This window comes from Cylas formicarius, unplaced genomic scaffold (genome assembly GCF_029955315.1).
Source record: "Cylas formicarius isolate icCylForm1 unplaced genomic scaffold, icCylForm1.1 PGA_scaffold_7__23_contigs__length_41026272, whole genome shotgun sequence".
Taxonomy (NCBI): Eukaryota; Metazoa; Arthropoda; class Insecta; order Coleoptera; family Brentidae; genus Cylas; species Cylas formicarius.
In genome coordinates this window covers 30,012,469-30,039,705 of record NW_026844352.1, presented here as the reverse complement: position 1 = coordinate 30,039,705, position 27,237 = coordinate 30,012,469, and the positions used below count along the sequence as shown (strand labels likewise).

Here is a 27,237-nt window from a genome sequence, read left to right as displayed (position 1 = left end):
TTGCTTAAAATAGGCCTAAGAAAAGCAAAACTTTGTGGTTTTTATTTTGTTTAACTGATTGCAATTCAATTTCATATATGGCATTCTGAAAAGACCATCTTCACATTACATTTTTTTGAAGACGTTTTATAATTGAAATCTCTTTAGTCAGATAGGTCCAACAACATTTTTATTGTACTACGTAAAAAGTATTTTACATTAATAATCTAAAGCGCATATTAACGCAACGCCCCTCTTCACCCAGTGATGTTCGGGTTTTTGGCAAGGCAATTCGATCGCAAGAACATAATTGGTTGAATGTCCGGTGGTAGACAAAACGCCCGCCCTCGTTAAAGTCTTGTAAACGGGACAGTCATATACATCTGGAGGCTTAACATGGTGTTCTTCGGGTTTCAACCAGATCACTGGCATTTCTGGCGAAATATCCGATACCAGTCAACGAATATATTTTGTTTTATCAAAACTAACCTGTATACAAATCTTTTGGGTTGGATTCGTCCAGTATCTGTTTGGACGCGTTCCATCTAGCTCCTTCCAAAAACAAACCCGATATGCAACAACCATCCTTGGGTCGTTTGTCTGGGAAGTAGCTGAGTACCTACACATCGCATTTTATTTGTTTTGTTTTTTAATCATTTAAACGACGTTGAATAGCTAAGTCTAGTTTGGTATTTATTTGGCCCCTACGCTAAGGGTACATACAGTGACAACCACAAGGGATTTATGATGAGTTAGTTTAAATGATCAAACGAAAATAAAATAGAGATACACCCCTTTTTTTTAGACGTCGATGATTTGTGCCAAATGCTCAAGACTGCATTTACCTCAAAAGCAAAATTAATTGTGTCAATCGAAACTGCGTATTTTCTGGCGAAATTCTGAAGCGTTCCGGTCAAAAACGCTTGCGGGAAGTAGAATCCCGATATCCAAAATATTGGTGGAATTTCAGTTTCCACCCACTTGTTCAAAAAATGAATTCTTGCTTTGAGATCAATCACCCACGCTCCTAAAGTTAAACCAGAGGGGAATTTAGATATCAGATTGACAGACAGTATTCCATTACCCAGTGGTTTTAGGGATGGATAAGCTTTGACGGTCCACAATTCAGGCACTATGTTGCTAAACAAGCTGAGTGACATTTTTTCCAACGCTTCAGACATTACCGCCAGCCCTTTCAGTGCCTTCAAAAGATCATAGAGCGTGTGTTCAATCACCGACAATAGCCCGTTGTATCTGATAGCTTCTTGGATTAGCACAGTATTCAGAGATTCCTCGTATCTAACGGGGTACCTACAATTATGGGCGCTTTAGAACTGGTTTGACATTCTTAACTCTCGACCACGATTCACTTTGCCAGAATGGCGTCCAAATCAAAATAATTAGGCAACTGATCCAAAATAGAGTTAGCAACGGTCATCGTGACCTCTTCTTGGCTAGCTGCGGCGCCGCCGACGCGTTTCGGCTGCAATTGGAGTAATGTGGAGAGACATCTGTAGGTTTCTGCCTGCGCGAAAGTGATGTCGGCGTTGGGGTGCATACCGAAGAGCTCGGGATCGTCGTTTATGGGCAGGGTTTTGATATAATCAAGGTAGTCGATGAACATCGATGTAATTTGTAGCTGAAAATTGTCAGTGGAGAAAGTTTAATATTAGATTAATTCGTTACTCACTTGACGGTAGTCTTTGTTGTCGTCAAATATGTAGTCGGGATGAACTACGACTGAATTATAGTAATCTGCGAGCACATTCATCAGACATCGTCTGTCCCAATCGTCCGTCACCCTTCCTCCATAATTAATGTGACCGGCCGTATAAGTTAATACTTTGAACGGTATATCTCGGTATTCCAGCAGAAACATGTGCAGTTGAGATAAGCAAATCTTAAGGTCACCGTCAGTAAATTCGTAGGGAATGTTGAATCCTATTTGAAAATACTGCGGTAAAGTATATCGATCAACAATTATTACGTGGAACAAAAATTGGTAACGAAGTCTATTCAACTTAGGTGCCCTAAAAAAGGGCTTCACACACTTTTAACTGTAGTAGTTTCGTGGCGTATTTACCGAGCGGACCGAATTTTCTCCTCTCCAAAATGATTGCGTGAAAAAAGCACAACGAAAACGTCAGTAGTTTGAAGTGAACAGCTTTCGGATGCTCCGATTGGATAAAGTCCGTAAAATCGAATACTTGGTTTCTGTAAGCCCGCAATAGATTGGCTTTAATTCCTGCAATATTTAATTATACATATAGGATATTTGAGACTAAATATAGCATGTAAAAGGTGTGGACGCAAAAATGTAATTAACAAAAAATATGGATGCGTTCAATGGTAGTGACCTTATTTAGTCGTAGTTTAGGCATGAATTTCTTTTATAAAATGTTTATCAATCAAAGTAAAGTTTGCTTTTGCGAATTAACACAACGTGCTTTTTAATATTTTGATATTGATGTGTAATTTTGTCATTTTAATTTGATATTAGAGAAGTGATTAAAGTTCCTATGTGTAAACAATTTTCAGAAACGGATATTCTGTCGTTATTACTCTTATTTATTAGGATGGAGTTCTTCAGCTTCACTATATTTAGGCGTATACTTATTACACATAACGTGTGGATTAGTGTACCAGTTGGTGGTTCCACGGTCATTTTGCTGCCATTTTGCAAAATCGAAACGGGAAAGTGAGGGGACGGCGTCGACGTCAGCCAAATTCTAAAGTCCCGGTGTACCGAATCGGGTGAGATGGTTTCGATTATCCGCTCCAAGATGGGCATCCAACTAGGCGCTAAATGACAATTCTAAATAACGAGACAATGGTAATTTAAGATATTTTCCATAAGTTAATCTGATTTGTACTTGGAAAAACACCCACGAGCCCATTTCGAGACCCTCCTGGATCATTTTCTCCGCCCTAGGTCCTTGTCCCTGACCCAACGATATCGAAAACATCCTTTTGCCGAATTTCATCCTGTCGGCGAATTTGTATAAGTCAGCCGCAGGATCGGTGCCCGCCGAAAGGACAAAAATTAATGGCGTTGTGGGCCCGGACTCTTTAAACATCCCCATTAGATCGGTCGATTGAGGTTCGATGAATTGCTGGTCAAGGTTTGTGGATAAAAAGTCTTGCATTGCGTTTTTGATCTTGTCTGGGCGTAGACTTTTCAGAACGATCATCTTCTGGAAATCGTCGAAAGTTTTGTTGAACGGATGGGGAAGGGATTCCCTGAAAACAATTTTTGATTATGAACAACCTCTCTGTTTTGTTACGCCGACATGTTCATTTTAATCTTTTTATATACCATTCATTTCTTTTAAGAATAGTCGAAAATAAATAAATTAATAATAAATAAAAGACTCTTATCGTTAAAAAATCAATCACTAAAACAATTTTTTACCTGTGAGGCTCCAGACTCTCGAATATCGCATAGTAATATCCAATATTTGCACTAAAAGATTGCACGAAAGATTCAAAATTTGGCAACGCTTCCAGTGCCAGAATTTCATTCCAGGCTTTTTGTGATAGCCAACTCGGTGCCGGATTGGGGAGATCCTATAAAAATATGAACCGAGTACCAAAGTTTGTTGGCCCCTCTTGTCGTATAAATACTCTAAGGGGCGTGCCTCCGGCTAGGAAATGGTGCCACTCCTGGTCGTTAATTTTACCTTCGTCCATAAGAATTCTAACGCACATTAGAAACGCAAAATGCAGCTTATTTTTTTCGAATAAGCTGCGGCAAACATTGCTAAACAGGTTGAAGGTAAAATGTTCGTTGATTGTGCGTACTCGCGTGTTAGTTTCGGCTGTAAATGGTGACAAGGATAAAACTAATAAACTAACTACTAAAACTAAAATAGTTCCAAACACAAACTTGGTCTTAGTGAAAATCGTAAGATGGAAGAAAATATCTTGTCGAAAAAACCTGCAGCACAGAATATAGGATCTGAACTTTACCATCCTAAGTATAGGCGGGGTTTAACATCTCCCAGAATTTTTCAAATAGGTGTGAACGCTTCTGATACGAAATTGAAATCGTGAATTTAAATGTTGATGGACAACTAGTGGAAGCCTGTCAAGAATTATTACTATTAAGGTGTAAAAATATCGAAGCAAGGCTCAAAGAAAAGATAAATACTCTACCGCATTTGCTTACAAAGCAACCCAAAACATAAAATTCATGGCAAAAAAAATGGATACATGCTGTTCAATGCACCAAGTTTCAATGGAAAAATATTTACCCGAACGTTCAGTTCCGGCTATGGTGGAAATAAATATAGAGATGAACCATTCAAGCGAATACTGATACATCGGATCAACATTCGACAAATCGGCCAGACAAAAGAACAAAATCTGTGCCCGATTAGCCACCGGGATATAGGCCGCTCTTGTATTGTCTATATCTATTTGAGTAATTTCCGCGGATTCGATTTGGCCCTATCAAAAAATAACGTGCTTTATAGAACATGTCACGTCAGCTATTATTGCACTACGTTACCTTAATATCATCGCTTTTGACTTTGGAAGCCTCGAGGGTGATGATAAAATCAAGATCGTCCAAAGGAGATGCTTCAGAAGCGCTCAACTTGAACAGAATCCGATCCTCAATCTCCTTCAACTCGTGCCTCATTTGGGCTACGGAAACGACAATTTGACTCCTTTGTTCTTCTAAATCTGGACGTTCTTGCATCACGACCAATGCCAGAAGCTGATCTTGCAATCCTCTACAGAATTAGATGTTGCGTGGGATAAAGATGAGGTTCGGGATGCTTACGTGGGGACCACAGTGAAATTAACCAGGAGAACCTTAACGGCAACCTCCGGTGCGTAGTGAGGGTTTGGCAATTTCGTTGTTATGTAAAGTGTGAAATTGTCGTCATACGGTACTACGACGTCACCAAGTTTTACCACCCGGGTACCCCCTTGCATGTAAATCTGCTTCAGGAGAACCGGGTCCAGAGCGGGATCCAACTCGATCCCAACGTTTTCGATAAGTACTGGTTTGCCGAATCGTATGGCCGACTCCATACTACGCATAAGATCCTTGTCGGATAATTTGCAAATGGACAAACCTTGGGGTTTACCCTAGAGAAGATTTTTCGTAACTTTGCTGAACAGTAAATAAGAAGTACTGATTTTACCATATTCTTTACCCATTTCGTTGCCTGAGATTGAGGATCTATGAACAACGGCCAGCGCCTTGAACACGATACCAAAACGGCGTTTTCGGTGGACAAGTAGTCCCTTGGTAAACCGTCTAGTTGCCAAAGGCGTATTTTGATGGGCTCGCCCAGAATGCTGACTGCCGTACTATTTTTAGTATACGGTATACCTTGCCCTTCGATGACTTGACTCCATTGAGAATATAAACTAGTCCTGTATTCATCAGTAAAAGGCGTCATATACGCTACACAACCAGAACTGATCAATGTATCGCCTATCACGTTGACCAAAGCGGCTTCTGTGCTGTGTATAGTCTCCAGCCATCTGGTTCAAAAGATAGTGTTGACGAACCTATATGTTTTCAAGCTACTTTTCCGTGAAAGTGAAGCAAAATGATTCATCAGAGTTACTTCTAATTCTTATTTTCGAATAAATTTAATTTGAGCAACTTTACTTCTTTTGATTTTACCGAAGTATTTTACAAAGTGTGATCAAACGGCATTTAAAAAGCCCTATTCCCAGAAACATTTTGAAATAAAAGTTGCCCAAATATTTTTGATGAAGAATGATAACCAACATAAACCATAATAACCGCAAAGAAATTATCTCGGAATTAATAGAAAATATGTTGCTACATAATTTTTTGGAGTAGTGAACTATGTTTGTACCAATACTGTAACCACATCACACTAATTGAACTCACCTCACTCTTTCATCGGATAGACCATTAATAAGCCTGACTGCTCGTCGCATTCTTTCTTCGCACACTGCAATGCTCTGTTCCTTTTCCGCCTTAAAAGCCATTTTGGCGTCCAGCTCGAGATGCAGCCTGACAAGTCTCTCCTGAATTTCCTTCATCTTGGCCTTAGCTGCGGCCAACGCTCTTTCCGTCCGTTCCAACTCCTCTTTGGCTTTTTTGAGTGCTGCTTTTTTCGGCGCCACAGTTAAGTTGACGAAGTAGTATTTGTACATCGCGTGGATCCACATGCATAAAGACGTGCATGCTTTCGATACCTGAAGAAAAAAAACATAATAATCAACAGCTAATAGAACCAACACGATGCAATACCTTGGCGATCTTGGTGGGGGTGAAATCTGGATCCTTTACGTACTTCTTCAGTTTATCGACCATTTCCTCGGTAATGGAATCCCTATCGAAATACATCAGTGATGAAAGGAAAGCACCGGGATCAGCCAGCATGATCCGTCCCGGATCCCAGTAATCCAAAATTTTCTCGCCGGGCCTCAATCCGGGCAACTTAAATAGAGGTAAAACAGCTCGTTTAAATAATAGTATAGTAAAATTAAACTTTCTAGAACACGCACGTATTTTTTGTTTGTGTGTGGTCGTATTGCGAATAGACCACGCGTAGACCGTGCATTTGGAACTACCAAGAAATCCGAAATAATTCCTTTTTTTTTCGAAACCCTTTATGGATAAATGTAAAAGAAAAATAACATATTATTTTAACGGTGAATCGGAATATCTATATTGTTTCGTTGATTACAAAGGGAAGTGTATTTGTTTGTTGGTAATTCCCAAGAAAAATAACATTGAACAACATTTTAAGACCGTTCATACCAATTTTGATAGAGACTATCCAATGAACTCTGAAATTAGAAGAAAAAAAATTATACTTACTAACTAAAAAACTAACTAGCACAGTTTTTTTACTAAACCACTGCAACAACAAAGCTAAGAATAAAAAACCATTTACAGATGGAGAATTAGTGAAAGAAACCATGTTAGAAGCTGCTGATTCACTTTTTGAAGAATTTAAAAATAAAAAGGAAATAGTTTCAGCTATAAACACGTTGCAATTATCAGCACGAACTCTTACTGAATTGAAGTAATTGCGGAGAATTTGGATGCGGAATTAGCAAATGATATGGAAAATTGTATTTTCTTTTCGCTACAGATGGATGAATCGACCGACAGACGGGATAAATATATCACAATTAGTAATTTGCGCGAAGATGGTATTTTCTGATTTTACAACAAAAGAATTCCCTACAGTTCTGCCATTAATAGGAAGCACCAGAGGAGAAGATGTCTTTTCTACTTTTAAAAAGTATATAATAGATGTAAAATTACCTGTACAAAAATTAGCGTCAATTACAACAGGGGCACCAGCGATGACTGGCAAAAAGGAATTATTGCCTTATGTAGACAGGATTCCTTATTTCCGAAATTTATTTCTTATCATTGCCTCATACATCAGGAAATGTTATGCGCAAAAACAATCGGTTTTCAACACGTATTTTGATAGTAACAAAAATTATTAATTCCATAAGATCGGGAGCTATGCAACACAAATTGTTTAAATTACTTTTAGTTTAGTTCACAGATCTTCTTTTACATATTGAAGTGAGCAGAGGTAAAATAATTGAGCGGTGGATTATGCATTTGCCACTAAGAAAGGAATTTATTGCATCAAGAGGCGAATTTTACGAGGAATTAGAAAAGAAGAATCGGCTAATCGACCTCGGATTTATAACAGATAAAACGTTGAATTTGAATGAATTAAATTTAAAAATACAATGGAAAAATCATATCGCTGGCATGAGGGATTAGTGCATAAAATACATTCAAATGCAAGTTAGTGTTGTTGAAATACCATCTATTGCAAAAATCATTATCACATTTCTCAAATATAAAATATACTGTTGAGAGTTTAAATTTGAATAATGCTGCTACGTCATATTTAGAAATTATAGATAAGCTAATAGAAGTTTTCTTCTAGATTTGAAGATTTTCACAGAAGTAGAACCCGTTCTAAGATTTTTTATAAATCCATTCAATGTTACTGAAGATGATGTATATGTATGATGTATGACACCAACAAAATAAAGTTATAAAAAATCTAGAAGAAAACATTTATAAATTTTTGAAAATTTGGTACTGAGCTCCCAGTACGAACACAAATACTGATCTCAAATATTTATGAGCAAGTGTTTTTCCACACCACCCTTAACGTAAATTCGAGTTCTCGGTACGTTTTCTATTAAAGTGGTTTATCCAGCTTAGGAGCTTATGAAGAACTGAAGGGGAAACGGGCGCTAGAGTCGTAACCACTATCATTAGAATTTTGGTTCTCGTCACAAATGAACCTCATGCAAAACGAAAAATGAATATTATGTTAGTGCAGCAGATGTGGGGTGGTAGTCTAGACACAATGATGTGTGACTCCATTGGCCAACTAACTTAATAAATAGTATTGGCATGTTCTTGTCGAAAAATATTTCTGAAGATATTCGTTTTAAGAGCCGTTGGGGAAAACTTTAAATACAACTGAATGGGCCTGGAGAAATATTGGACACTTCAGCTTCAGCTGTAAAAAAGGAAAGCGATGCAGCTATGTTGACCTGTGCTGCACAATAATCTGCCCTAATTGTTGATTAAAATCCGTTACGAAGAACAATTTTGTAAAGGCATGTGATTAAACAGTTCTGCTTCATTAGTAGAATAGGCCTTGGGCTACAAGTGAAATCAATTCAATAGAAAACAGAGCGAGAGCTTGAATCTAACTAAAGGGTGGTGCAGAAACGAGTTCAAAGTATAAAATCGCAGATATCAAAAAAATTGACTTATGCCCATTAACACTGTGTTATGTAGAACTTAATAGAGTTAAAAGTTCTATAACATTTTCTCGTCTAGGAGACTCTTACTCTGTTGGGCTTAATATTTTTGACAATGCAAATCGCTTCGATGACGTAAACCACTCCGGCGGGTGGTCTCTTCATCGATCTGACCTCGATGATGTCGTTTTTATTCAGCGCTCTTAAACTTGCTTCGGCAGCTAACAAAGCGGGCATCGCCTCGTCTAAAATAGAGTATTTTTTTAAGTAAAGATATTTAAGATTATGAGATCGTTTAACCCAAATCCCTCTGAGCGTCTTCCGCGATAGCGTGAGTTTCTTCTGTCTTCTTGGCTGCCTCTTCCTCTTCCTGTTCGACTATCACTTTAGTTTCCTCGGCGGTTATCTGATAAGGAGAGTAATGGGTCGCTAATTAACTAAGAAAAAGTAATACAAATTTGCTTACCGTATCTGCTGCAATGACCGTAATCATTTCTTCAGCTTCTTTGGCGGCCGTCTCCAAGGCCGGTTTCATTTCTTCCAATTGAGCTTGCAGTACTTTTACTTCTTCTGCCGTACTGTGAAGTTTTCCCAAACCTAGAAAGAATATTGCGGAATTGGTAATATAAATGAAAAAAATTTTGTTTGTCATTTGCAATTTGAAATTTGTTCCCGTAATATTCTAAAGCGGAACCATGACGAAATTTATAGTTATTTTATAAAAAGTGGAACAAATATTTATTAAAAAAAAATACATTAAATTAAAACCAGGTTTACCAGTCTTTAGTCTACCAATCCCTTCAACTAGACTGCCTTTTCTTTTGTTCATAAGATCCGTATAGCTGGACAACAGCTCCAAATAAGACGTTGGCGTAACGTAATTATATCTCGAAAGCTCTTGCCTGTAGAGGTCGCTAGCTTCTACAACGCTAGCGTGCATGTATTGAAACACGACGACTATCCGTTGGAGTAAGTTCTCGGTAAATGTCGGATCTTCGACGTCTTTTAAAAATTGCAATGCCACAGACTAAGTGAAATCGAAATTGTAATGGGGTACTGTTGAAATCTATAATTAATTACCTGCAGAGCTGAGTCCGGCCACGGAGAGAACCAGTCTATTGTACAGCAGTTGACCAACGCTGGGAATTGTCTGAGCCGCGCACGAAACACTTCTCCGATGGGACTAAATAGTTGAGAAAACCGCTTTTCAAGTTGTCTTTTTTTGTGAAATTAAACTTTTATTATCAAGTTAAATTTAATAAAAAATGTTAAGAAGTGACAGCTTTTCTCATTGCTTTGGTTAGTTTTGGGTAAAATGCGACAAATTACGGCAGTAGACCAAGATATTTTTGGAACTGAAGTGCATATAGTTAAAATTACACAATTGATGACCTAATCATTTACTTTGAGAAAAAAGCGACAAAAAGTTTGCACCGATAGATGACCAAAAAGTGACTTAGGTTCTTTTTTAATTCAAGAACAAAAAAATTTCAACCACTCATTACCTCATAGTGATAACCGTATGTAAGTTTGTTCTGACTTCTTTTTGATAAACCGAAAACAAAATCGATTTGGTAGCAGCCAGACCCATTTCCTGTACTGTTCCCTTCATGCCTTGGTATATTGCGTCCAGTTCTTCTGCCTGATAAATGTTAGGGACGTCGCCTGAATTCAAAATATTATTTGTGTCTTCGAGGAAGGATTCAGATTTAATCTGAGGATTTTAATTCATTTATATTACTGCTTCAAACGGATACTTTCTAACTATTACCGACCTGGGTATCGGAAAATAAGAATACAGTTTCCCTTTTCTGGAGCCCGGCGGTCAGCATCAAATTTTTGATGTCCTCACGCCAGTCAGTTGGCCCGTACGCTTTAGTGAGTTCTATCTGGAAACAGCCAAATTCTTGGATGAATGCTGCCAATCGTGTCAAACTTTGCCTTCCTAAAGTACGTTGTCAATTATATTAAAGCTGTATCGCTGCATATGCATATATTGATACCAGATCCTCCCATACCAAGGAGTAATGCGTTGCTAATCGGTTGCCTCAAAATTCTGGCTATTCTGCAAACGTGCGATATGGCATCGAGGAATAGGACCAATTTCATTGGTTTGGTGCTCTGTACGTTATATTCATCCAGGTAGTAACTCAGTGACTCGCTCAGTTTTTTGAAATCCTTAATTTGAGTGTAAGGTCCCATATCAACCGTGGGATCCAGAAAATCTCCGAAAAGGATAGCTTCGTCACCCAGTACATCACGCGAGCTTAAACCATAATACGTGTCGATTTGGTCCTTGAGAACATCCTCGAACCAAGTCCTGTCGTCGTCATTCACCAACCGATCTTGAAAGACGCGACAGCATTCGTGATACCACAGACGCAAGAGTTCCTCTATGTCCTGCTCGAGTAAAAATTTTAACCTTTCGAGGCGCAAAGGCGCGATAATACCTGTAAGGTCTGCGGATCAAACATTAACATCCCTTGAAACACCTTACTCAGATCCCTCAAGTTGAATGTGTAGTGGGTTTTAGCTGGCGTAGGAAGCAACTCTTTCAATATTCGATGGTAGACTAGTAGCGTGGAAGACAGCAAAGCATCGTATTGTTCGTGTAGATCGACAGTTCTGTCTAGCCAAAATCTCAAAATGGTGCCGAAGATTTTCCTCTTTGTTGAAACATCGAATGGAGAAATATCAATAATTTATAGTTCAATTTGGAAAGTTACATTTGTTACAGTTTACAGGGTGTAATACTTTTTCGTAAACGAAAGAAGAAAAGAAAAAAAACTTAACTGTAATAATACCAAATTTGAAAATTGTATTATGTAGAAAATTGTATCTATTATAGAAGATTTAATTTATCATTGGATTGAACCAATTATTCACTGAAAACCACCGTATTATTTATTTTTATAAATGGTAACCACTTGAATGATAATTGTTTAGTCTTGTTCCCTTTCGCGATTAGCAATTGTCAAAATTTACTTTAGATGTTACATGATCTGTTCTTTAGTTTATGTTTGTATTTTAAATAAAGCCACTTTGTAGCTAAATTACTTGGCTGCTTTCCTCCATTTCGACGAAAGCTAGGTAATGAAAATGTCGCAGCAAACGAGCCGTAACTGGGTTTCTACCACCCCCTGGCGGACCCATCGCGGCCACAAAGTTGACGTCGATTATAGTTCGAAACTCTCCGATGTTCTTGCGATCGTACCAACCTAAATTGCAGACATCCGCATGAAAACATTACAAGAGAGAAGTATGCAATCGCCTTACCACCATAGTCCATCCATTGCCGAATGAGCTCTAAAGGAGGTTGTGCTCCGAAAACCTCCAAAGCGGGCATGTTGAAATCGTCGATGAAAAATATTTGCCTCTTTAAAACGGGCGGTCCGAAGACTCCCTTCCGTCGTCTATCCAATTTCGAATCCATCAAATCCTGTCAAGTTCAGATAATTTTTAGCGCTAATTATGATCATAAATCATGAAAACGATATATCTAGCAGTTTGAATGGTACTTTCATCAGCAAAAAATACTTGACTAAAATATTCTTTATAACGATAGTAACTATTCTGTTTACTCTACAGATTCTTCTTGTTCCCAAAAACGATTTTGGTAACTGCTTTTATCTCTCTCTCTCTTTAGTCCATTTCCCTAAGAAGGGATTATGATGCTCTTGAAGCAGTGCTCATGGTATTGTGCCATTGGGTTCTATTTTCATGAAGGCCATGGCCGATAATATTCTTGGTTTGATCTATCCATCTTTTGGGTGACCTTCCGCGCGGCCGTCTTCCTTCTACCTTTCCTTCGACCATTAGTAGTTGCAGCAAGTCCGTTCTTCTTGCAATATGGTCAATGAATGTTAGAAAGCTTCGATTTATCGCTTTTGACAGATTTAGTTCAGTATTTAGTTCTTGAAGAACGGACTTATTTGTACAGTGGGCCGTCCAGGGTATCCGTAACAGCCGTCTGTACGCCCATATTTCAAAGGCATCTATCCACCTTGCATCGCTCATCTTGATCGTCCAGGTTTCAGCTTCATACGTGGCAATCGGGAACACAATTGAATTCAACAGTTTTAGTTTGGCCTTTTTAGTGATCTCTCCAGATCTTCTTCTTCTTCACATGCACCGCTATTTTCAATTAAGGATCCCAAGTACAGGTACTTCACAAATCACAAAAAGTATCATTGCGCTTTACTACTGCAGCTTAGAAAGCTTAGCAAAGTTAATTTGGCTTCCACTGGAAAGTTCTTGGTTACTGCAAATATTTTTGGGGTGTGCTTGTTTTAGTCTGTCGGGTCGGGTCTCGACTATACATTACTGTTTCGGATACCGGTATTTCAAATTTTTGGATTACCTGAGTCTGATTAGAAGTCGTTCTGGCAGAAAAACTGAAAAAGTCGCAGATAAACTTCCGGTGCATGTGCTTGCTTAGCTTTCCGATGACCGTCAACGTTTTTCCTGTACCGGTCGGACCTACGCAGAGGGCGTTGTCTTCGTTCATTAAAATCGTCCCTAGCAGTTCGGCGTTTCGTACGTTGTCGACGGTTGGAATTTCAATATCTGCATTCACAACAAACCGTATAGTCAGACTAAACTAAATCAGTAATGTCGCTTGCCTGAATATTTCATGTCGACGGTGATTTTGTATTCGTCGACGTTCTCCATCCAGTTCCGCCATGTAGGCGTTGTGGGTTCTCCATCTGGCGTTGAATCAGTGAAACCACCGTCGTGCAACCTAACAAAACTTTTATCACGCTTGTGCGAGAATAATGATGGGTACTTGCTTATAATCGTAGCAAAGCCTCTCTTTTGGAATGGTGGGCGTATGATTGGCGACCGACATCTTTTCTCTGATCCATTTGTCAAAAATTACCCTGGAATCGTTGTCACACGTACAACCGATACTCCATATTACGTTGAAGACGGTCCAGGGGATCAAGAGTCTAGCTGAAAATTCATTAACATCAAGAGACATTATGTATGTGTTTAATCATTTCGCCATTAGCAAATATTATGATTAGAAGTTAACCTTGTTTGTATAGGGTAGGCCGTTTATCTTGGAAAACTACCTTATCTCAGAAACCATAGGGGATGGAGTCAAAAGTTACATATGAAAGTTAATTGGGGTATTACAAACCTTCAATTTATTTTAATTTTGTACATACAGGTGTTTCGTTTTTCGTGGGCGAATATCAACTTTCTTATTTTAAATGGAACCCCTGGTCTATAATTCTACATAAAATTCTAGACATGTTTTGTGTATAATGTCCTATACATAAGTTAACCGTTGTTGACATTTTTAATTTTTTATGCGGGAAATGACGTTTGCAGGACGTTAAATATCTGCCAATTTCTTCATTCGTTTCTTCAGCGTTGATTGTTTCACTTGAGTAAGTTTAGTTGTAGATCAAGGAATCGAATAACGGATTTCATAATAAATTTCGATACAAAATAATACAGGGAACGCGAAAAATAAGATTGAAAATGATATTAAAAAATAACTTTTTTTTAATGTGAACTACCCATTTTTATAATCTTGTCTTATTTAGCATCAGAAATTAAAGCAATTTCTTGTAAAGTTGCATATGCTTAAAATTTGTACTTTTTTAAATATTTCCTTTTAAATATTTGTCACAAATAATATGCTGTTGCCATGTAAGTTATATATAAGGAAAAGATTGATATCTTAGAGATTATATTAGAAAATTTCCATTAAGGAGGCGCCCAGAAAAAAAGATCTTTGACAGGATTTACCAACACATTAGAATATATATAACTTTGAAGAAAGAAAAAACTAGACGTCGTCATATTTTGAATAAAGAACAACTTAATATTTTGTTGCATTTTGCAGAGACCCCGGAAGATTTAAGCCAATTCTGGTAGAAACTACATTATGTATTTAAAAAACTTTTATACTGCCTATATTGCTCAAAGTCCCGGACATACTGAACAACGGTTACAATAATTATTATCCTTTGAAAGCTATTGATTTTTCATTGATTGATTCATTAACAAAAAAATTCACAAACTTTATCGTTTGCCCTTAGTCTTATTTTGTATAAATAATGCATACATAATCTTTGGATCTTCATATGCGCGTCGGCAAGATTATGACAACCGAATAAATAGACAAATGTTTAAGAGGAAATATTTGAAAAAGTAAAAATATTGGGTATATACAACCTTATATAAAATTGCCTTAATTTTTAATGGTAAATATGACAAGATTAAAAAAATATTTAGTTTCTATTAAAAAAAAAACTTCTTTTGGCCTTTTTTTAAATTTCATTTTTAATCTTAATTTTCGCGTACCCTGTATTAATATGTATCGAAATTTCTTATGAAATCTGTTATTCGGGTCCTTTGTCTACAACAAAACTTACTCAAGTGAAACAATAACCCCTTCCGAATGAAGAAATTGGCAGATGTTTTAAGTCTTGAAAACGAAAAATGAAACACTCTGTATATACCACATTAAAATAAATTGAAGGTTTGTAATACTCCAATTAAATTTTGTTTTTAACTTTTGGCTCCATCCCCTACAGTTTCTAAAATAAAGTAGTGTCTCAAGTATCTGTATCTGAGTCAATGTCCCCTTTAGGAAGGTGGAAACGGTTGTTTAGTTTGAAGCAGGAGAATTTATATTTTTCTCCAGTTTAATTTTTCCTTTACTATTCCTGTTGATTTTTATTGATATGGTTCATTTGTAAATTTTTATAATTTTTTTATGTGTAAAAAGTGTGTTTCGTATTTTTCCAATCATACTTACGCAAGAGTTCCAAAAAGGCGGAACTCGGAGGGGGTCTCTGATCTTTTCCGGATATCGGAAGCAGCCGAAAGTCCATTAGACGTAGAAACGATCCAAGCAGAGCTGAATCTACGGAAGTGAGGACTTCCTTTAACTCGTTCCTAACCAGTTCGATAGCAGGCAGCACATAGTAGTCGAATAAGTTGCGCAGTGTTTCGATATGAGGCTGTACGATCTAAAATTCAACCCATAGGAAACGTTCTCTATCAAAACCAATATTTTTACTCGAGGCAGGAATTTCATCCAACAGTTAATAAACGGTTGTAGGCCCAAAACTTCTGGCTCCAAATAGACCATCCCGCACCTGGAAACAGTCGCAGGCGAAGCAACTGCCAGATCGGCCACCTCAAATATCATAGTCATGGTGTCTCTTAGTTTAATTATTTCTCCAGAACTCAGGCATAGTTTTTTGTTATCGTCTAGAACCGTATTCATATTTTCGATCCAACCTGCGTCGACGGGACCATCAAAGACATACCACCTCCTGTCGTTGTTTGGAGCGTTGATTCCGATGCGGACCAAGCATGGTAGAATACCATCCGTCCTAAAATATTAACTTTTTCGAAATCTTGTATTTTGTTCCCCTTCTCCGAAATCACCTACCACTCGCGAGTCTGTGGATCGAACTCTCCATATAACTGACCCATGGTGATCGATTTGGGATTAAGGACATGTGTTTGGACGGCTTCGAATGGGTAACCGCTAGGCTGAGCCTGGCCCTTCAAAGAGGTCATTGCATCTTTTAAACACTCGTAGCACTGAAATTTAAATAATTATGCAAATAGCTCAATCGACTTGACGAATTTTCCGATAACGCACTTTGGTCTTGCCCGAACCTGTGGGACCCACCAGCATAAGTCCGTGCCTCACCACTGTAGTTTCGTATAGTTGAATCACCTTCTTTACATACCCTGAAAAATGAACGGTCTATTAAGGAAACTACGTAATATTTATTTTCTGCCGCTACCATCTACGTCCTCCAGACGTAGTTTAATACAAGACACCCTGATAGATTTCTCGAGGGCCCCATAGTCCACTGGCTCTTCAACCATTCTCGGAAATAAATCCGACACTATGCCTGGAATGCGAGTGCCAATTACCTCGATCGGTTTATGTAGTAAACGGGTTTACCGTCGAAGAGAATCAAGTCGTCTTTGAGAAATTTTGGGACGTTTACATCCCTGATAGCTCGGAGGCAGATTTGCTTCTCGTCCATATTAGGCTTTTCCCGTTTTAAATTGCCTGCCACCGCGATCACAGTTTTAACTGCTCTCATTCCGAAGTCGTAGTGATCCTAAATATAGAACAAAGTGTTAGATTTCGATAGAAGCAGAGAGAATTTTATTATAACCTGGGTGCTGAGCTGTTCAGAACTCAGCTTGAAAGTAGTAGTAATTTTGTTGGCCAGCACTTTGGCGTCGCTAAACCCGAAAGAAAACAAACTAATCTCGGCAATCAAACTGTAGTCAGGAACCATCATCGCCACTGGCCTGAATAGTGCCTTGAGATTATCCGGAAGTTCCGTTCTCCCGGCGTAACCTATCCAACGGAACATTCAGCATAGCGAGCATCGAAACGGATCATAGCTCGATCTACCTGGGTTCATGGTAATGAAAACTGCGCAGGACTCCTTCAACACTATTTCAGAGCCTTCAAAAATAAACCGATCCAGCCGCGCTTGTTGCGCTTTCTGGATGGTGGTGATCTGTTGCGCAACCACCGACAGAACCTGTAATTTAAACATTACCGCTGATGAATGATGATACCTGAAAATCTCAGTACCTCAATATCAATTCGGTTGAATTCGTCAAAGCAGGCCCAAGCTCCCGAGCTCGCCAAACCCTTGAAAAACTTTCCCATGGCCATGAAATCGAGTTGATCCGAACAATTGAACACTACGCATTGTCTCGCCATAGCTTTCGCAAGGTCTTTCGTGGTTTCGGTTTTTCCGGTTCCTAAAATGTCATTCTATAAGGAATGTTCAAAATGTTTACATTACGAAAGCGCTAACCCGCCGGTCCTGCAGGTGCACCTCCAAATTTTAGATGGAGGGCACCGGTCAAGGTCAGGTAGCATCTATCGGTTAGGGGAGTGATCACCAGTCTACCGCTGTTGCCGAGGTATTCGTAACCGTAAGGGAATTCCGCGTTTACTGCCCGTACACTCATTTCTTGTCCCGTCCAGTAGTACCTAAAATGTACGCCACTCAATTTGCCTCTATACAAGAAGCGGGAAATCAAATATTTGCCTCAGTTGACTAATCCAGTCGAAGTCGTTTGAGTTTACCGTGTTCAAATCGACTAAGTTTTGAGTGACATCCCTCGCGTGCACTTCGATAACGATTAGTGCGGAGAGTATTTCGCGCTGCAGGAACGTCAGCGTACTCTTTACCAAGTTCCTCAGCGCGTCCAAATTCACAATGATCACGTTCTGCAGGAAATCGTTTAGTTTATTCTCGAGGATGCCGTTTTCTACGCCTGCGGTCCAAAAAGTCTGGCTGCACGCGATCACTACTTGGCCGGGCCAACTCAAAACCCAAACTAAAGGAAAGATGAGGAACGAGTTGACATAGTAGGAGGCAAAATCTGCTTTAGTAAATATTAATCACTGTTAGGTATAGGGGAAATCCATCTACGGTTCAAATGTTACACAACAGGTATGCAATTCTTTTCTGGGAACACATTAATTTTGCAAGATATACAGGGTGACGCGATAGCGTGGCAAAGTACTATATTTTAATAGATGTTGCATAAAAGTATAGATAACGGTTATACAGGGTGTTTTATAAACAAAAATAAATTCCTTCAAATGTGATATTTTTGTATATTACGATTTCTCTTAAAAAAGATCCTGATTGTTTCCCAATTTTAATGCGACAATGCCAACTTATTGGAAAAAAAATTAAAAACATGTTTTTCGATGACTTCCTAATATTTTTCGATCTGTTGCCTTTATAATATTAAAAATGTCTAGTAAAGCATCTAAGCAATTCTTTCTAAACTCTTAATTTTCGTTCGATATTTGCAAACATACTGGGTTACCTTTTCTATCAATTTTCAGTATTTCTCTTAAAGCAGTGCCGAGAATCGTGCGTACAGTGTTCTGCATAGTACTCTCGACCACCAACAGCCAATGCTCGACATTGCCGGTGGGATAAATTGTGGGATTCAAATCTACGCATTCCCCTTCAGCCGAAAACATCTGAGTGATACGCAAATCCTCTTCGAATGTAAGCTAGGGAAGTTCAAATTGCAACTTCTAACGTAAATTTCAACACCATTTCTTTCACCATCGCGATATTCTCGAAGCACTTATTGAGATGAGGCTGAACCGCCAGTGGGTTTCTAGCATGTGACAAGATCTCCAACAGCTCATCGTCGCTGAGGAAGTAAAGCCTGGGAAATGTCACCCTTTTAGTCTCTAGATATTCCGATAACCCCTTCTGCACGATTTGAAGCACGTGATTTGCATTTCTGAGACTTTCCAATAACTTACGGTCAGCGCAATATTCTATGATCTACAATAAATTATCGTAAGCATCGGAATGGTTATATTCGGGCTCTCTAACAATAGGTAGTTCCACCGCATTTCTCATGATACGTCTCCATGTCCTCTCCATAAATCGGTACTTTTTGCTTTCGATAGGCAATTGTTTGATTATATCTTCGCTAGTAAAAATTGGCTCCATGTACATCCACTGCCTAAAAATTATACAATGGCCAATTGCGTTTATACAGAAACAAAATCGAAAGACAGAAATGGGCTTACTTTTGGACATCGATCCACTCTTCTATGACTTCCGACGTCACTTTTAATTTCTCCTCCCACTCGCTAATTCTGTCTTCGAATGGACCTTTGAAGGGACTAAATGAAATCTGTTGAGTCAAGACGATGTGATCGTCAAGCATTTGCTGGATTTCTTCAGAAACTTTCATTATATAGGTACCTGAAAAACGTTCAAAAAGGCTTATCCCTGGCGGTCAACGATATTTTTCATCTTACCAGTAGCCTTGTATGGAGAGATTTCCAAAAGATTGTTCTGCCATTCCAACATCATCTTGTCGAGCGTTTGTTCAATGGCGTATTCTTTGCTAGCCACTTCAGCAATTTCCCTAATTTGCTTTGAAAAGCTCTCCACTCCAAGATCGAGTACCTCGTGAAATGTGGTCGTGGGTGTCCACACGAGTTGGATTCCTGACAGTTTATCGGAGAGTAGTTACGTAAAACGGTTGACGATATGACTTTTACCCGTCTCTTCAGATATTTTATCCCAGTGGCGCTGGCGCATGCCGGGATTCCTCAGACTCATCAGCAGCGGGATCAGGGGTTTGAAGTTATCGATTTGATTTCGAATTTCGATAGCGACGTTCTAAAAATGTAGTAACAGTACACGTAACAGTTTCGATGAACAAGTTTTATCAATTTAATAGTCTTTATAAGACCTCGTGTTGAAAAACCTTTGGGAAACCATTTGAATCGTTTTTGTTAAATGTTAAACTGTTCTCAAAATTACTTTTTCGTATATTCTTATTTAACTTTCCTTATCAAAAGAGGACATTTTTTTAAATATTTGATTACGCAACGGGATTAAGAATTGTGGTTTCATTGACATTCTATTTTGCGTTGACTGCGTATTGCGAGACATTCAATAGTTAGTTGTTGCGTGTCGCTTTATCTTTCTCCTAAATTCAAGCTATAGCTGTAAAACCAAGCGTTAAAAAAACTCTCTCAGAGATTTTAATGACATGCAAGTTGCTACATGTGGGGTTCACCCTCCTTCTATCCATAATTTAAACTTATCTTTTTGTAGCGAATCAAATAGTCTAATATCGATAAAGATCTAATTGATATGATAACGTCTGTGATTACCTGCACAGCCTCGATGTCCGAGAAAATCCTGATAAGACGAACCGCTATCTTATACATATCTGAAACAGATCCTTCTATAACATCGGCATCGATATTCATTATCGGATTGTCCATCCAAATTTCATACGAACGCATCCAATCTAAAATATCACGGTCAATATTTATTAATGCTACAATTAAGGAAAATACCGGAGGCAGTCGTCCATAGAATTTTGTACAGTTCAAACTCTTTTATCAGCTTGTTAAGCGTATCGAATGGGATTACTGGCACCCCAAATAGCTTTTGCCGTTGGTTTAATAACTGGCCCATTTCCTGAGCTTCCTTCATAGCTTTCCATACCTTGCGGATTTCCAGCGCGTACTCGTGAGTCTAAAATTAGTATTGAAACTTCACGGGAACGTCAGTTCAGGATTTCTCTGCGACTGCTTGTACCCTCGTCACGTCTTTATATCCGGACATATTCACGACTTGGCTTGTCAAAACGTGAATTTTGTCTTGTAACGCAAACTCATCGCTAACTTGCAACTTATAGAACCGCTCTTCTTCGTCTTTTAAATATAGTTCAGTGGTTTCTGTCTGCCGGAGCACTTTCAGAGGCCAGCCTATAGCCTCCCACTTATTCTCAAAGTCCTCGTTTTGTAGCGGGTAAAAGAAATGGTCCAAAACTTCGTATTCCTGAGAATAAACGGCCCTAAACTTGAGAAACTTACTCAAACTTACCCAATGTACAATCAAGTATCTACGACACTGTTCGTCCAAAGACTTTACTGTTAAGGGAACAGTTTCCAACCAGTCCCTGAGCTCAAAAATATGCTCGATATTGTTCGGTTTCACCGAGAGCTTGACTATTATGTTTTTGTAGTTTTGAATTATCTAAAATTATTGCTATTAGTACACAGAGTTTGCAAATGTTGCAAATTACAAATTCAATGCAAATGTTGGGACACCGGGGTCGAGCTTTAACGGATAAATAGTGTTTTTTAAACATTATCTTTAAAAAGGGAGAATATGGTTCTTTTGTATCGAGGACTGCTGACAAAATTTGCAAAATTTACATCTTCAATGTGGCCCTTCATCCTAATGGCGAACATATCCAGCATCTTGTTGATAATTTCTTGCCGTTTATTGACAAGCAAAACTTTCAAATATTCAACCAGTACGTAGAAAGGCCCTATATTAATGGAGTTAGGAAGAGTCCTCTCCAAGCTCCTCTTTAATCTCTGCTGTTGCGAAATATCTTCTTTTACTTCGGCTGCTGATCTTTCCTCTTTCTCGTAACTCCTATGAAATAAATGATATGCATGCGCGGAAAATATTTGTTCAAATCAATCACTTTATGTAATCGTTTACGTTTAGCGTAAACAAGCTGACGTGGACATTAAACTCCTTAGCGTAGGCTTCTAAAGGAATGATCGATTTTCGGTATGCATTCAAAAACCGCCTTCTGATGCTGTGGACTTCATCCGCCAACAGTCCCACCGAGGAGAGAAACAAATCGGGCGGAAATCGCAAATTGGGTAACAAAAGCGGGTGTACTTGTCGTATTTGGTGAGTTTGTCGGAGAACTTCGTCAAAAAGATTGAGCAGTACTTCCTAAAATCCACATTTAATATATGAAACGATAGTTACTAAATTCAACCTGAAATTTTTCGGGCGGTGTGCTATAGAACGCGCATTTTTCGTTCATCCTTAGTTGCATGCTAAATATGGGGGAAACTTTCGATATAAATGGACTGTTAATTAAGTCGCTTCCCCATGCGAATTCGTCTTCAACTTGCAAACATGGAATGCATGGTGTTTCGACTAGATTTATGAACGTTTTTACAGAATTTTCCACCAACACTCTCAGTGTGTGCTAAAAATTGGTCCATGTTAAAATACTAGTTTGGATGACGGGAAGTCGAAGTAACCTGCATTCTGTACTTCACCAATTCCATAAACCGTTTGAGTTTGGATATTTCGTACGTTTCGTAGTTTCTTAAGTTGACGTCGAACCAGCCTTTGCCCAAGTCCCCAATACACATCCTTATGTTAAACACGAGAGTTTCTAACCAATTATTTTTGAGTTGTTTCATAATCTATATGCAGAATATTTACTTAGTATTATAGAGTCCGTAAAGGGTTAAATTATTAACAAATATCTATAACGGTCGACTTGTACCCTGTCCCTTAATTAAATATACGAAACTGCATGGAATAGGGATTGTATTTTGCAATCTTCTATAAATAATATAAGCTATAAGCTATAGCTTATCATAAACCTTGGTCTATATAGAGCATCAAATCACAACCAAATAGAATGACTAGTTTATTATGAGAGGATACCTTATCTCAGAACCTGTAAAAAATATCCAAAAAAATTTAGAGACAAAAGGTGTTTTGTTTCACTTCCACTTTTAAAATATTATATTGTTATATACAACGGGTATTCGCATGTTTGTGGAGAAGGAACAACTTTTTTATTTTAAATGGAACACACATTAATTTAGAAAAAAAAAGTTTTGTCATGTTGAGCAGTCATAGAATTTTTACCAAGGGAAAATGTTTTATTACTAACATTTCTCAAATACTGAACCTTACAACCTTAAGTGTTAAATACGATAAAACTTAAATTTAAATTTTTAATTCTAGTCTAAAAAAATTGACCCCAATATATATCAAAGGCAATCAATCGGAGAAATAGATAGATATATTAAACATCACTTTTGACATAAAATTCAAATTATGCCAGAAAAATTTGTCTATAATTTTCAGAGGAATTTCAAAATTACCTAATATAAAATTTACTTAATTAAAATATGAAAGTTGTTATTCGTCCACCAAGATTCTATATATAAAAATATAGTATCTAATTGTTTTTCTTCAGTAAAGGTAATTCTCGCTTTCGTCCTGGTGTTTTTTGTAAGTCACGCACCATTCTACTAAAAATCTGTTTAGTGGGTAATCTGCTTGCTGCCAGTACTCCCGAAGAGTCAAAGCTGGACTTTTATTATTGAGAATAAAGCACTCATATAACTGTAAACGCTATGAAGCCATATTTTTGACAGTAATTTATTTATTTATTTATTTATTTATTACAAAGGTGCCCTAACATGAAGAACTGACTTCACAATTTACAAGGACACACTAACAATTATACCATTATTTAATTAACAAAGTAAAACTTATAAGTAAGTACCTACCTATATCTACGATAAGCAGAAGATAAAAAAAAACAATAACAATCAAACTTACCAAGCTAAACCAAAACTAACACTGTATATTAAGTGCGTGAATTACAAAAAACAAATGTGAAAAAATAAGGAAAACAAATCAAAAATTAAAATAAATTTATAGAAAAACCCTAATTGCTTGATTTCGAAACGAATTAAGTGATAACGCAAAGATGTCAATGTGCGAAAAATAATTATTGTAATGTCTATGTAAAAGAGATATTGGGGAATTGTTACCTACGTTTGTATTAAATCTAGGCACGTAAAATAATGAAGGAGTTCTTGTTATAACGACTCTGGCATTGAAGGATAGTTTTTTCAACAGTAAAGGACAGTCAATCCTACTATTAATAATATTATGCAAAAATATAGCACTGGAGATAATTCTTCTAACAGATAACTTCAGTATATGGTAGAAATTAAGACTAGCTTCATACGAATGAGTTAGTAAGTTACGGTTAAATCTAAAATTTAAATGGAAAACAAACTTTTTTTGTATTCTCTCGATTCTGTCTATATATTTATGATACTGAGGACTCCATAATAAGTAATAAAATAAAAACGCTGAAATGATATTTTATCAAGAGCCTGTGACATTCTCGTTTTTTTTTGTTTATCATGGCCTTCTTCACTTTTTATTCGATGTCAAGTATAACAAAGCAGCAAAATCGTCATATAAGAATATTGATTTGTCAATCTTTCGAGAACTATACATCTTCAGCATAGACAACCTTTTATACAAACATACCTTAATTTTTAATGGTAAATAAGATCAAAGTATGAAATTTGGAGGTTTCCATTTAAAAACAAACTTACCTTAATTTTTAATGGTAAATAAGATCAAAGTATGAAATTTGGAGGTTTCCATTTAAAAAAAATATATTTTTCTTAATTTTGTATTTAATCTTACTTTTTGAGCATACTGTATTATTAGTTATCTAAATATTATAAAAATTCTAGTAAAGTAGGTTCTTGTCAACAAGGTATTAAACCCAAAATAAAAAATAAGAACATCCTTTTAGAAAAATTGGTATTTTTCTTAGGGCCTGCAAATAACATATTTGAGATAAAATCTTAAATATGTCAAAATCCATTAGATATAGATGAACTGAGGTTGCTTTTAACCGGTTGAAAATCCATTTATCAAACCAATAAGAACTAAAAGTTCAGATTTTCACGAAATTATATATTTTGACATGACAATTGTTTCGATAAATCTGAACTTTTAGTTCTTATTGGTTTGATTAGATATAGGTATAGAACATTATATACGAAATTTTCCTAGAAACTTGAGTAGAATCGAAAAATGTAATAATATATAGAATATTCCATTAAAAAAATGAAGTTGTGTTTGCCAGGCAATGCTGAGTGCCCCGTATATGCAAAAATATAATAAAATAAAACTTCGCTTTAAACCAGATGACTATTGTATTTAAGATTTTTTCATACACCTGTATATTCTGAGGTAAGGTATAGGGTTACGTTATATTGGCCACCCTGTACAAAGATGGTCTAGGAAGACTCGACACGGGCGTCGGCTCTCAGTATCTCGCATATGACTACGAACCCTAATAGCTTTCTGACAGGATACTGTCGGCTAAGAGGATACTTTTAGAAGAGGAGGAAACTCCTATTCATAAAGTACACCATTTCGGCTTCTTACAGATACTTACAATATTAGATGTCTGACTTTGTATAGCATTGAACTCATCCAAAGTGACGTACTTAATGCCATAATTTGCCGAAAATAGGGACATTTGAGCCATTTTGAGGCATTCTGCAACGACGTGGGATATTGCTCGATAGGTTTCCGGTACTACGTAGATCTGGTACCACGAATAATATTTCCGTTTCTTTGCAAAATCTTCAGCATTGATCCCTGTGGTAATCACATCTGTCCAAATTTCAATATTGATATTTTCGTTTAAATGTATTGGTGTTTCGCACTTACCGCGCTTGGGCGATAATTGATACTTATCATTCGTAATAGTCCTGTAACCTATTTGTTTTGCATATGCTCCTCTAAATTTAAGTTCGCCCATGGTTCTTTGGTAGGATAATTTAACCTCATCCTTAAGCTAAATAACATGTTTTGAATTTCATGAGCGTTAAAGGCAACCAAAATTAATACCGTGTCATAACGATTCCTCAAAATGTCTTTCTTTCCAATCATCGAACTTTCCACCAGACCCATCATCTGTTTGACTATATTTTCTTCCATAGTTGGAATGCCGATAAGCGGCATGTTATCCACAAAGAACTCATACCTACGTTGTAGAACCCGTTAATCTGTTACTGGCCCTTTTTATTACTCGTTTTTACCTTATTGTTTCTTCAGCAATCCTTCGTAAGTCCAGTGCCGCTTTCAATCTCATGCCATAATGCATCGGATCCTCTGCTTTGAACATAAAATATATTCTCGGCAACCAAAAAGTTCTTTTTAGTCCGTCTAAAGTCAAAACTTTCCACAGCATTTTCTCTTTATCGTATTCGCCGATGGCAACATCTACCAAGTGATACAACTCATCCGGCGTAATATGTTGCTCTATATTGGGGTTGGGTACGAAAGCTTCGCCTGGCAGAGGATATTGCACACCCTCCAAATTGGCGTTTTGTAACCAGTTTTGTGGCGATCTTAAATATAAAATTTCATGTTCGCATACGACATATAATTATTGTAGCCAGACCTAACATCGAACATTTGATCATCGAATAGTTCCAGTGGGAGGAAGTCTAACCACGAACACAAACCATAACGCTCAAAGTCGGTAGCTACCTCTCCGGAGAGTAAATCGACAGGAAGCAAATCCCTTATCCGAATACCTAGTTTTTCCAGAACTGTTTCAAGTTTCTGTTCCTGTAACAATTGTGTAAAAAAAAAGATGGAAACAATCATACGTACCTGATAAGCTCTTCTCCGTCTTTCGATGGCGACGTTCCTCGTTGAAGTTCCAGGATCTACTTCATGCTGATGCTGAACTTTAGGTTTAAATGTTGTGACCGGAAAACTCTACAAAGTATTGGGAGATATTAGGAACTTGACCGAACAAATATATTTGTCTAATTTAAGATGTTTAATCTGAATATACGAAAATTCACAAATATTTTTGAAGCTTGCCTCACGATTTAGCAAGTTTTGGCGGTTTCATAAATTGGTGTTATAAAAAAGGGAGAAATCTAGTTCACAAATAATTCAAAAATTATTGTATAATTCTTTTTGTTACGGTGTTCGTAAATATGAACAGTAAATCTGACGATTCTGAACCACTCTATCTTTAGCAGAAATATATCTAACTGAGCTTTGTAGGGTTTATTTATATTTTTTGCTAACCATGAATACTGTATACTGGGTTGATTAAAATAAAAGCTCTTTAATTATTATTGTCCTCAAATGTTACTCCTGGCTATTTTTGCCTCACGATACGTAACCCCTACCGTTGTGGAACACTAATGTTGTTAAATATGTTTTTTTTTTACATAGATTATTGCATTGCAGTAACTGAAACTTTAACACAAATGTTACATTCCACATTAGATTTCTCTTTGTTAATTTCAATACTTTTTTCATAATGTCCACTTACGATGTCACTGTCTTGGGCAAACGTCAT

General features: G+C 37.4%; 1 protein-coding gene across 1 annotated transcript; it reads right to left on the bottom strand.

Moving 5' to 3' along the window:
- Positions 1–161: 161 nt before the first annotated feature.
- On the bottom strand, positions 162–27,237 carry LOC132705117 (dynein axonemal heavy chain 1-like). The gene is made up of 63 exons (XM_060675551.1): positions 27,211–27,237; positions 26,532–26,639; positions 26,317–26,486; positions 25,952–26,263; positions 25,761–25,896; positions 25,581–25,707; positions 25,303–25,523; positions 22,328–22,495; positions 22,057–22,272; positions 21,751–22,010; positions 21,473–21,698; positions 21,138–21,290; positions 20,850–21,092; positions 20,591–20,786; positions 20,417–20,556; positions 19,796–19,916; positions 19,550–19,741; positions 19,316–19,493; positions 19,116–19,248; positions 18,837–19,064; positions 18,589–18,781; positions 17,796–18,087; positions 17,559–17,737; positions 17,330–17,502; positions 17,144–17,276; positions 16,899–17,086; positions 16,679–16,841; positions 16,515–16,625; positions 16,367–16,458; positions 16,151–16,305; positions 15,773–16,091; positions 15,509–15,722; positions 13,524–13,686; positions 13,356–13,474; positions 13,094–13,299; positions 12,010–12,172; positions 11,791–11,951; positions 11,184–11,399; positions 10,737–11,133; positions 10,509–10,678; positions 10,239–10,447; positions 9,814–9,916; positions 9,511–9,760; positions 9,200–9,330; positions 9,034–9,139; positions 8,824–8,978; positions 6,224–6,412; positions 5,858–6,168; positions 5,133–5,478; positions 4,766–5,076; positions 4,490–4,715; positions 4,233–4,428; positions 3,604–3,797; positions 3,392–3,546; positions 2,853–3,219; positions 2,623–2,794; positions 2,063–2,224; positions 1,670–1,920; positions 1,350–1,618; positions 1,064–1,290; positions 825–1,006; positions 469–598; positions 162–413 (listed from the first exon to the last, which is right to left on the bottom strand). The coding sequence occupies exons 1-63, from the start codon at positions 27,235–27,237 to the stop codon at positions 199–201; spliced, it is 12,219 nt and encodes a 4,072-aa protein (XP_060531534.1). The 3' UTR covers positions 162–198.